Source organism: Periplaneta americana, chromosome 5, assembly GCF_040183065.1.
Source record: "Periplaneta americana isolate PAMFEO1 chromosome 5, P.americana_PAMFEO1_priV1, whole genome shotgun sequence".
Classification (NCBI taxonomy): Eukaryota; Metazoa; Arthropoda; class Insecta; order Blattodea; family Blattidae; genus Periplaneta; species Periplaneta americana.
Window position 1 is genome coordinate 107,393,219 of NC_091121.1, and position 13,188 is coordinate 107,406,406.

Genomic DNA, 13,188 nt, shown 5'->3' on the forward strand with positions numbered 1-13,188 from the left:
AAACTGAAATATAATCAGCTATTTACTCAGATTTTTGCAGCTATGAATCATAGTAAAAATAAGTTACATTCTGTAATTATTTCAGGTACCAAATACAATGGAAGTAGAGAAAATTTTAGCATTCCATCCAGATCGATTAGGTCATTGTACCTGCATTCATCCTCTTCATAGTGGATCACAAGAATTATGGTTGAAATTGTTGAATAGCTACATTCCTGTTGGTAAGTTCGTAGAAAAAATATATAGTACATCTCCTACTTTTTTTTTTCTTTTTTGACTGACATCCATTGATGATGAAAGATATACAGAGTGATTCACGAAGATTGTGCCATACTCTAGGATCTGATTCCTGACATCGTTGTGAAAAAAAAGTTCATATATACAGCCCAGTTGCTTTATGGTGACAGCTCGTCGACGCGAGAGAGGAGAAGGTTCGAGTGTGGAAGGGAGACCGATCCGAGACGGAGCGACGCATTTTCTAGATGGAGGAAGGGAAATACAGTCATATTAGAAATGAAGTCTCACGTTGCTCTCTCGCATGTTGCAGCGTCTGCATAATTTTGAGCTCCTATCACTGTGTTCACTTCATACTCCAGAACAATAGTCACTAATAAACACTAATGTGGAAATACAATGAGCAGCAATTGAATCACTATATTTAACAGTTAATCGCTAATTAACAATTAAATATATTTATGCGTAAATACCGGTAATGTTCATCAGTGCTTCACTGTACTTTTCCCGTTATCATCATCATCATCATCATCATCATCATCCATGTAAATGATGGGGTGGCCTTCTTCTCTGTACTTCTTTATTTTCCTCAAATACTACAAATTTTTGGCTCTAATGCTGTGATGCTCCACCAGAATTTGGCGATTATTTTGTGTTTTTTTTTTTCAAATGAAATCCTAATTTTAAAATAACTTTCTTCAAAGTCGAGATACCTCCCTGAAAGTCGATAGTCTTTCAATTTCAATAATATTTTTTTTTAAATTGTGGGCTTCTGTTTCTGTGAAATATAGAACTCGTGTATGGTTCGCCTTATGACAGCTTCATTAAAGTTGTCCACAGTTGATTTTAGCACCGATCGATATCTTTCTTTACTTGGAGCACTAAAAGAAGCTGAAGCCCAGGAATCAATGTCTTTAGTCTCCCTTATTAGTTGGCTATTACTGCTCACGGACACAGCGGTAACTTCTGCTACAAGTTTTTCAACACTTGTTACGTTTTTTCTTCCGAAGCTATCTTCATAAAGCGCTACACGATGTTCAGGTCTTCTCGTGACTGCGAATGCAATACCCGACCTTACAGTTTGTTTCTAACAGGCAGCATTTTCACAAACAGAAAATAGCAGTGAATCTAGACAATAAATACTACACACTAAACAATACAAAACAGAAGCACTACAACTATTTAAGTAACTAAATGAAATGTACGTAACAAACACATTAAATTGCAATACACAAGACAGTGGTGGTGTAGTATGTCCTTAGCGCGACTGTACGCCCGCACTAACGCTCCCGAGATGTGACCGCTAACGCAGCCAGGGGAAGACTAAAATGAACACCCCTTCAAACAAACAGTGAACTCGCCCAAACCACTGCATCGCCAGGCCAGAGCTGTCACCATAAAGTAACTGGCCTGTACATGTGTCCGATTTTGAATAAAATCACAGTTCTTCCTTCCGTAACACGCATCCTTGTGAAGTTCTCTTTCTGAACATCTGGAGCTGTGTGTGTTGCAGTACAGTTGATAGCAAAGACACAAAGTCTCGTGACATCAGGGACAGGGTTAGAGATAAAGCAACACCAATACACTGTAGAAGACCTCGAAGTAGATGGAAAGATGAAATTCAGAAGGAATGCATGGAAATGGGAATTACCAACTAGGAGGAACTAGCAAAAGACAGAACAGAGTGGCAGTGTTTTGTGAAATTGATATGGAGTCGACATGCTCCATAATGTCCTTTGATTGACTGAATACACTGTATCTATCTAGCATCCAAACAGAAGTTAGGGAATGTGGTGCATGCAGTTCACACTTGGGCAATTTCATTATATTGCTGCAGAAGGTGGGGCCTTTGAAAACTGGATTTATTACAGATTTTTCAGTTGGGTAATAATGTGAATGTTCTTTAGTAATTTATAATACACTCAATACCATTCTCGTAAATAATTTAAATAATAATTTCATAATTTCCACTTTTATGTTTAACATTCAGGAAGGTGTAAGTCACTCGACTTCAAAAATATCACATATGTTTATATGAACTTTCATCACAATGATGTCAGAAATCAAGTTGTAGAGTATGGTACAATCTTCGTGAATCATCCTGAGGTACCTAATATTACCACTTTGAACATCTTCTAAACGAGTGCTGCTATTTATGTGCTGTTTCCACAGAATTATAGGCTAGTTACGGGCTCACAAATTTAGCACACACAGGGTTTGTGAGAATTATAGGAAAGTAGTTTCCTCTACAAAGTTCTTTTTTTAATAGAACAATGTTTATGTTTCTAGCAAAATTTAAACTAAATAAAACAAGAATGACAATGATCTTTGTTGCACTTACATAGTGCTAGTGCTAACAGTTCAAGAAATATTAACGAGAATGTTGTTGAATAAAACAAATTTACAATTATATCCGTTTTATGCTAGGATATACCATCTGTAAATTGTGAGTCTCGTGTTATGATCCCATTTGATCACTTACATAGGTTCTTGCTTCAGTTGACATTTTGTTTCTTTGCAAATGTATAGCATTGAGGCTTCTAGTCATTGCTGTGTGATATTTCATTGAATAAATTTGTACTGAATATTGTACATAGGATAGTATTTACAAATGTTGAAAAAGCCGATATGTTCCTAGTATATAGTGAAAGTAGGAAAAATGTAGCACATGCTTGTAATTATTTGTACACTGAGAAATATCCTGAGAGATGTCAGCAATATCGAACAGTTGTGAGTTTCTTCCATGAAATTAGTGTGTGTGCGTGCATGTTTTTATTATTCATTTGTATGATCCCTTACCCTATGGCAATACATGTCTTCAGTTGCAACTTAAATTACATTAACATGTTATGCTTCCATATTTACATTATTTATACGTATCCATCTTTAAGTTTTAACAACTATTCCATTCTGGAGTTCAATATTTCCAACAAACTAAAGTCTATGTTCCTAATAAAATGTATGTACATGCTTTTAGTATACCACTTTACCTCATCCATTAATATTCGTAGTGTGTATCATTTTCTTGTTTTGAGTTTTCAACTTTTCACATTCGTGTATTAAGATCCTGCTATTTGCGGGCCTTGAGTGCACGTAACTGTTGGTTCATCCAGGAGTCGGAAGTCTATTGAGGTAAGCTCTTGATTTTCCATGTCTTGTCATGATGGCTGTAAATTCTGGTATTGGGCATAATTTTAGTCGAAGTCTGTTATTCATTTATGGAAAGAATATCTGCACTCATTTTCTCTTGTGAAATTTGCCCATTTTCCCTGCTATTTTTAAGCGACCTATCTTTCTGTTCCTTAATAAGTGACATTATTGGTATCTTTGTGTGTTTGTCTGCTAGCTCATTTCCCTCGATCCCTATATGGGCTTTAACCATCCAATATGTATTTACCAATTTTTGGTAGTTACTGTATTTTTTTCTTACAGGGCTGTGTAATCCAGTGTTGCTTAGAACCATTGTGTAACATTTGCAATAGAACCATTTCCTTTGAAGTAAGCTATATAATCTTCTATTTTCTTAATTTCTGCTTCATCTCTGTTTAGTCAAGGTACATACTTACTGCATACAGTTTGATGTTTTTATATCTAATTTCTAAGACTACACAATCTTCGTCATATAATTGGTTAATCATGATTGTGTTTATATCATTATTATTTACTAATATTCTTCTCTCTTATTGTATTTTCCACATGTATATGAGGCGTGTAAAATCCAAACAATTAAAAAATGAAAAAACCTGCTATGCTGCCTTCCAATTGTCATCCCCTACACAGATCTGATTAAATTTATTTTCATAACTTTGTAACTGCCTTGTATTTTGATTTAATTTAGTAGTCTGACCCAATATTTTGGGTTTGCCCTGCGACACAGAATAGCTCACAATAAAATTTAAAATGAAAAATTATATAAACAGGTATAAAGTTTTCATTTTGTTCCAAAACTTCTTAAATCCAACAATGCTGTGTTAACAAACTTCTTAAATTCTTTACTGGTACCTCTTTTTCTTCAAATTGATATGTTCTTGTGAGAATGATGTGTTTAGTACATGTGTGTTTATTAGCCGAAGTAAATAAATTTATTATATGCACTAGGTTAAAATATCAAATTTATTGTTCCCTTTGATTATTCTCATTAGTAGAACTAATGGTCTAATTGCGAGTACATAAGCCAAAGCCAGGGCTTTTTATCATACATACATACATTCATACATAAGTGTTCTGCCCATGGGCAAGTCTTTCACTGCAAACCCAGCATTCTCCAATCTTTCCTATTTTCTGCCTTCCTCTTACTTAGTTCATGTTTTAAAATTCTCATTTGACTGCCAAAAAAAATTGATCCTACCTAAAGTGCTAAACCGATGTGCTTAGTCTTCACGCCAAATGTATCTTTATAATTTCACGATATGTCAAGGTAATTCAACTGCCATTTAGACATGAGACACTGTTACCACTTTTACATGAACTGAAAATGACTGCTTAAAGGGTACAATGAGATAAGTTTCCTCAGTTTATTATAAATTGCCACATTAAAAGCTGATTTGCAAAATATAAAACACATTAAAGTTTATGCAGATGGCTGTCCACGCTATTTTGATCTAGCAATTCAACATATTTTATCTTTTCAACATCTCCAAAACACGTTTCCATTTGTACAGTTATTTGCACCTGATGTACCTTTAAATCCAGAAGAGCACTGCAAATGATCACGTATAAACTGTTCTTGTCTGGAGAGAAGCTCCAATAATAATTCAAAGTAATTTCCTTTGTTGTCGGAACTTTCATTTTCAAGCTCTTGCTTACCTAAGAAGCAAAAAACTTCGATAAGTCTCTCAGTTACAAATCTATTTTGTTTCACAATTTCATTACGTTTGTTGGCTTGAAGACTGGCTCCTTTAGAAATTGCATGTTCTATTCTTCCACGACCTAACAAGAGAAAACTCTCTTCCTTCTGAAGATGTCTTCTTTAACTTTGATGTTTCTTGGCTTTTCTATCAAAAGTTTTTTGTGACACAGAAGACAATGATCATTTTCACCCCCAAACATAATACAGATATAACAATATAACTTATTTGTCTCAGAGCACACTGTTATCCAAGGATATTTCTCATACCATGACAATTGAAATTTTCTATTTTGTTTTCCTCCATTCGCTATTTTAATATGCAAATGTGTTGTTGATTTCCTATTTCTGTAAGCACATTTTTTGTTTCATACGCCCAACGTGAAAACAGTTTCTCTTTTAATTCAACAAATAATGACTTCAATGTTCTCTCAGTATGAGCAATTTTACACAAAATTAGTATGTAACACACACACGCTTGCACTTTTGATTAAACTAACGCTCAACAATGCAGCACATTCACACAAGACTGATACAGTGCAATGTACTACATACATATTGAGGCTAGCCATCTTTCCTATGGAGCTGCAGTAGCGAATTGATATCCTCTCCCCTCCCCGACCTTCCCACAAGATTGAGAGTGCCGCTGCCTATGATGAGGAGGCTTGTATCACAAGCCTCTTGTACAGAACTATCCATCCTGCCTGAACTATCCTGGAATGACTGCAAACTGTGAATTTAATGTATGTAAGGATCAGAGTGAAACCAAGTGTTATGATTAGGGAGCGGATTTTTATGTGCTAAAAAATTTAAATATATTTATTTTTTATGTGCTAAAAAGTACGAAAATATTTGCTAAAAATAAAAAAAAAAATATTTTTTTTTAATATGACAAAAATACCTTACTTAGCTTGAAAAAAAAATGTTACTAGATACTCACCAACCACACTTAAGTGCTAGTAGTTGGCCGAGAATTGCAGTGAACAACAAAGGTCATCTCCAAATTCTCCTTCACAAATGCATGCCGATTATCTCTGAACAACGACTTATACTGTGAAAACGATCTTTCCACATCACAGGACATCAGACGTGTATATTTAAAGAGAGGAATTTCACAAACACATACACCGTCAATTTCACCTACAGGCACACCCTCCAATACTTGAGCAAATTTACACATTTTTTATATCCACTGTTTCTCCTAAACACATTCTGGAATTTGTCCCTTAGTAATTGTACTTCTGAACCTGGTAGCGAGTCTAGTTTAATTTCCATGGTACGCACCTCCCTGTTTCAGACAACAGGTTTTTGGATGTTTCGAGTTTTTTTATGGTGTCACACATAAAGCTTAGATTTGCTAATAGGAAAGCCAAATCGTTTTTTAAATAACCATCTTTCAGTATATCTGGAAGGATATCGATTGACGAAGCCCGATAACAGGGAATCACAAGAAGATGTATTGCCTTACTTGATAGGCATGACCGAGAGGCGAGAGATTTGTTTAAATTAAATAGCCTAATATTTATACAGGAGCTCTTATCTTTTGTGTTTGACAAACAAAGCGTGGAATGAAATCATCTTCAGCAACAATAAACATTCCTAATTATGTGTTGCAAGATCTTTCCTCAGTGTCCATGTTAATTTATTCTCTAATAATAACATTGACATGCTGCCTAGCAGTTCTCAGAACTTGAGGCGACACTATTACGAAAATGGATCACGGATACACCACACAGCTCTTAGAAACACAAAGCAACCAAGAATTCTTAAAAAAAAGATAACGTACTTCTGAGTGATATAATTGATTTAGTTTTAAAATATATAAAAGTTCTTATAAAAATTATTTAACCACTTCCTTTATTATCCCGAGTTAACTCGGGTTGCTAACATGTGTCAAAATTTATTAACCGAGTTAACTCGTTTGAGTCCCATTGTCTATTTCATAGTGATTTTTTAAGTATGTAAGAAAATTAGTGATGTACCTACAGTGATTCTGCAATATTAAATGACCTCTTTACGAAAATAAAAAAAATATGACACTTTTTTTCACAAAACTGGTAAAATATATAGTAAGGGAAGATGTTAAGTAAAAAAACTCCAAGATTTATGTGTTTATATTAGATTTCCTGAAAATATGTATTTACATAATTTTTTTGTGAAAATATGTGTTTTTATGTGAAATAAAATTCGAGTTTTAAATTTGAAATTTCATGTTCGGAATTCTTAACTTTGTTAATTGTATTTTATCACAGGCAAAAAGAATATTTAATTACATAGGAATCCGCTCCTTAGTTATGATACACACTTATTATGAACTTATACTGTTACTACGAATAATAACTCAAATTTTTTGGGTAGGCTAAGCCTCAAAAGCCTCTTAAGAGCTTCGTCCCTGAAAGCTACAAGTCTGCAATAAAAAGGTAACAATTAATTAATACATTTACTGAGATAAACCCGTTCACAGTAGTAAGGAAATAATATTCCATAAAAATTTATATATTATACAATAGTATCACTACTCTTTTCACTTTGATTTAATCTGTAAATTTAAGTGAAATATGCCTAATTGTGTCATTTTTTACAGAACTATGTTTAACTTCTAATGTAAAATGTGGAACAGTTGACGACTACAAGAAACACCATTTTATTCATCTGTACTCTGCCAATCATCCAGTTATTTTAGCGGTAAGTGTAGTAAAATGAACAAGTACATATTAAATTAATAATTTCCAGTAGATGGATCAATCTTACATTTGTCACTTCAAAAATTAGATTTAAAATTAATGCATCTATTGTCATTCAGTTAATCCTATACTTTCTTTAACTTAGTTTTCCTGTGTACTTATTAAGTTATTTACAAATGGCTTTTAGGAACCAGCAGGTTCATTGCCGCCCTCACATAAGCTCGCCATCAGTCCCCATCCTGTGCAAGATTAATCCAGTCACTATCATCATATTCTACCTCCCTCAAATCCATTTTAATATTATCCTCCCATCTACGTCTTGGTCTCTCCAATGGTCTTTTTCCCTCTGGTCTCCCAACTAATACTCTATATGCATATCTGGATTCGCCCTACGTGCTATATGCCCTGCCCATCTCAAACATCTGGATTTAATGTTCCTAATGTCGTCAGGTGAAGAATACAATGAGTGCAGTTCTGCGTTGTGTAACTTTTTCCATTCTCCTGTAACTTCATCCCTCTTAGCCCCAAATATTTTCCTAAGAATCTTATTCTCAAAGACCCTTAATCTCTGTTCGTCTCTTAAAGTGAGAGTCCAAGTTTCACAACCATACAGAACCGGTAATATAACGTTTTATAAATTCTAACTTTCAGATTTTTTGACAACAGACTAGATGACAAAAGCTTCTCAACTGAATAATAACAGGCATTTCCCATATTTATTCTGCGTTTAATTTCCTCCTAAGTGTCATTTATATTTGTTACTGTTGCTCCAAGATATCTGAATTTTTCCACATCTTCTTTCCTGTATTCCATTGTAAAATTTTTATTTATATTATGGTGACCCGTTTTTAATGGGATTGTCACTTTTTTCAGCCTTTTCTCCGAGAAAAATATGATCTGGACGCCAGATGTCCTGTTTTTTTAAAAATGGCGTCCCATTTTCCTAAAATATTGTTAAAATATTTTTTCTTTTATTCTATTTAATAATCATGTAAAACATTGATTAATTTTATACTGTTACCATCAGATGTCACCATAATGAATTCAATTCGATAAATTGATACCTCAGAGTTTAGATTGATAATCAAAAGGTTTTTTGGTCTGAAGTTAAAAAATGTTTTCAAGTTATTGTCAAAACTGACACTAATATTTTAAAAGTGATAGATGAAGATGACCTATTCAATGAAGTGAATCATGTGAAGAACATAAATGGAGGAAAAACTGAACATTGGAAGGAGTGTGATGTTAAAATTACAGAGAGGTGGACTGAAACATTACAAATTATGAAAGACAAAGATATTAGTTTTATAAACATAATTCAAATCGTAAGTTTTATAAACATAATTCAAATCGTAAGTTTTGTGTTAGGAATACCTGGCACCAATGCATCATCAGAAAGAGTGTTTTATTGATGAATTCAATTTGGTCTAATGAAAGGAATCAGGCCATATTAATCACAAAGTGACATTTAAAAAATGTGCCTCGCATGGACTTCTATAGTTTCCTGAAGGAAAGGCAACACTTGTAGAGCATATTCACTCATCAAAGAAATATGATGCAGATTGTACAGCTGATCTTCATGGAGAATGTTAAAATAGTTAAAAGGTAATATGAGGCAGAAAATTTTGTTATGAAACAAGTTCAGAAAACAGTGACATGGATATGATGTAAGGTTCAATTATTCTGAAGTATTTTTAAACAGATAAGTTAACCTAATTAATCCATACTAGTTGCAATATAAAAAAATGATCAACAATGACTTAAGCCAAATATCCATGCTAAATAATTGGACTTCTAAAAGTAGTGTACGAAAGATTCAACATGGAATATTGGAATATCCATGCTACTCTATTATGTACTTGCATAATTATTATAGCCTAGTTATTGTAAACAGTGTAGTATTTATAACTTTAAAATAAATAAAACTGGACCTTATTGCTCACCGACATATAAATACAAGTAATAATGAATGTTTAGATAAAATGTTGATTCATGTCAACATAGGCTGGCCAGATTTTTTATGGTCCAGCAGGGGATATCGGCAATTTCAAGAAAAACCACGAATGCTTATCTAGTCATTTTCCATTGAAATGTTGTAACAGTAGATACAGTAGAATTTCGTGCACTAAATTTGTAGAATATCTTGATTTTTTTAATTAAATGCATAAACACACGTAACTCCTATACATAATTTGTTATAGCCACTAAGAATTCAATTTCAGTAGTGACGCATGCATGGAAGTCTTTCACGTAATATTGTACTGAACTCACACTGAACTCTAACACACATTTTACAAGTACTTGTCTGAAGAATATATGTTCTTCAGATGAGAAATGAAAGGTTGTTTTCATCTGTAACAAAGCTTTAACTGTTTCAATTTTTATTCTTGACTTTTCATCAGTACAAATTGAGTTCATTGTGTAGAAAAAAAGTCTTTCAAATGATGAATTACTGACTGAAAGACACATGATTAATGACACTATTTTGAGAAGATTTTCAAAAGGTATGGAATTTTTTTTTAAATGTTAAAAAACATCAGACCACTTTTCACCTGTTGGTTTGTCACAAAACTTCTAATTTTTTTTAACTACTTAAAAATGGACACTGTGGCAATTCTAACACTTCCGCGCAATGCAAATGAAGAAAAAGATGCTATGCCCTTCTCAAGGTGTGCAGAATATCTCATACTGTGCTCGCTGGTTCTTCTGTCTCATACTGAGAACCGTTCAGAAATGTAAATGAATCGCAGGAGTTCCATCATGATACTTAAATATTTACGTGTAAAATATTACTGAAACAAAATCAAAACTTCTGGGGACGAAATTAATTTCCAGGGACAAAAAGAGGACATTTGCTCTCTGGGGACAGCAACTCAAAACCAGGGACTGTCCCCAGAAATTGGGGACGTCTGGTCAGCCTATGTCAACATTAATAAGGGTCCCATTTCTTATTTTGGAAATCTGGTCACCCTAATTTATATACAGTTCTTATGCATGAATCCTTGGAAAGAGGTCCCCATCTAGAGACCCAAATGGGGAACTATTATACTTCCAGATAGTTTCACTTTCCAAGGAGCCATCATATTTGGAGTGTTTTGAAAAAACAAAAGAATCGGTCATTGTTAAAAAGAACGAAGTCATTTTTTTCAATATTGCGATAATCAAAGGTAACTGTTCTATTCGTTTAATAATTTTTAAATTATGTTTCTGTTATGTTTATGCTTCACTCCCCGTGATAATATTATGTTAGACAATATAATTAGTTTGTTTCTTCCTCTATTAAATTCGGAAAGAACTTACGAAATCCATCAAAATGTCAATTTCGTCAAGAATTGACTTAGAGCCTTATAACAATAATGGATTAAAAAATGTAATCATTTATTGACGAGCACCATATACTTGACAGTTACATCACCCTTAGTGTAGCATTTTCTCTCAGAACATGGAACAGTATGACTCAGTCCCTAGTCTCGTTTGCTTATAACAGGTTGCATGACTTGAAGGTGAGAGTAGATAAGGTTTTATATGGAATCCACATCACTACATTGCCCAACAACCCCTGATATATTTATAAAATAGGTCGTCACCACCACTGCCGCCGCCGCCGCCGCCACCACCACCACCACCACCACCACCACCACCACCACCACCACCACCACCACCACCACCACCACCACCACCACCACCACCACCACCACCACCACCACCAACACCACCAATTCTCTTTAGAAGATAGTCTTGTAAACTATTCTGGGAACTATTTTATTACAGTGAAGTCTCAAATGGTATGTAACTAGTTATCTAACAATTTAATTAAAATACATGCTCATAAAACTACATTTTCACTTACGTACCAAGGAAATGTTCGGAAATTTCATTAATGTTGGATGGTGAAACATTAAATGGAGTATGTGAGATCAAATATTTTATATTGATAACTCATACAGTCCTCGAATAGCTAATTTTCAAACTTTGAACATGTGTTTGAGTAAGTCACCGAGCTTGAAGAAGCTGCATTATATTGATCCAGAGGGCACAACTTAGAATGAAATGAGAGAAAAATCAGGGTGCGGATGTATCGGGGAGAGGTGCCATGGGTTTTACGTACAGCTGACTTATTAAATCGACAGATCTAAACGAGATCTTTCATTTGGCACCAAAATCAATGTGCTAGCACATTGGAGTCGTGAAATATACTGCCCGGAAATTTTCGTCCACTTCCAAAATTACCGTCAATTGCTGCAGACACCCACCCACGCCTCGTGTATATGTGGCACCAATCAAGTTATGCTGCATAGTAGTTGTATACCCGATCGAACAAGACCACATTTATTTCAATCATATTATTAGTCATGAAGTTATAGTGTTGGAATGGATCACCCTGCAAACATTACATCGCTGTTTTCGTTCTGGTACCTGAAGTGTCGGTCTGATTTTAAAGACGTATAGTATTCACGTCAAAAACATACGAAATGAATAAATAGAAAAATCTTAAATGCTAGAGTAATTAAATGTAGCTGCTATACGCAAACAGGAAAACGTGGAGGAGGGAGCTGAAGGTGCTGATGATGATGACTATATATTGTCGTCATATTATGCAAGAAAATATTATTTTCGAAAACTTATCATTAGGGAGCGGATTCTTATGTAAATAAATATATTTTTTTCTTTTGTACGAACATAGATGCCCTTGAATTAATTCAAAATTCTCGACATGCCTTCCTGAGTACTTCAACCAAATTATACACCTCCTTTGTGAAATGGTCAAGGAGGTGCAGGCCATTGAAGAAAAACTGAACTCGGCACTAAGTTCAAAAGTATAAGCCCTAAAAACAAATTTCAAATCATTTTAAAAAGTGAATATAAAAATGTGTAAAATCGCTCAAGTTTTGAAGGGTGCAACTGTAAGTGAAAATGACGACGTGTTTGTTGACCACTTGCTCTTTAAATAAGCGAGGCTGCCATCCTGTGATGTGGAACGAACATTTTCATAGTATCAGGCATTGTTCAGAGACAATCGACATGCATTTAAATTCGAGAATTTGGAGTGACATTTTGTTATACACTGCAGCTCTAATCAAACTACAACAACTAATGTTTTACATATTGATTACACAACTTTTAACACTGTATCACTTTGGAAAACGTATTATATGTCTTTCACGTGTTAAATTTTATGTTGCCAATAGCAGGCCGAAACATGTTAACAAGGTACCGGTAACATAAAATTTAACACGTGAAAGACATATAATACTTTTTCCAAACTGATGTTTTGTGTAATTATTGAGTACTACAAGTAACCTTTCTTTTATAAAAGAAGAGGTAGTTGAGTCAAAATCTGACTACATATTTTAAATGTTCTGACAAATATTTCTCCATTTTTACCATATAAAAATAAATATTGTACATTTTAGTACATAAAAA

General features: G+C 34.1%; 2 protein-coding genes across 4 annotated transcripts in view; one reads left to right on the plus strand and one right to left on the minus strand.

The window, feature by feature from the left end:
• LOC138700064 (adenosine deaminase-like protein) overlaps positions 1–13,188 on the plus strand; it is a 38,500-nt gene that overhangs the window by 13,043 nt on the left and 12,269 nt on the right. For 2 of the 3 annotated variants that reach the window (XM_069826367.1, XM_069826365.1), the window contains exons 5-6: positions 86–221; positions 7,665–7,765. In XM_069826367.1, coding sequence (XP_069682468.1) covers positions 86–221; positions 7,665–7,765 — 237 coding nt within the window. Of the gene's footprint in view, positions 1–85; positions 222–7,664; positions 7,766–8,637; positions 8,853–13,188 lie in introns of those variants that run through there. The other variant, XM_069826366.1, reaches the window with a different exon arrangement.
• LOC138700066 (GTP-binding protein Rit2-like) overlaps positions 1–13,188 on the minus strand; it is an 88,992-nt gene that overhangs the window by 8,055 nt on the left and 67,749 nt on the right. The gene's annotated exons all lie outside the window — the stretch shown is intronic.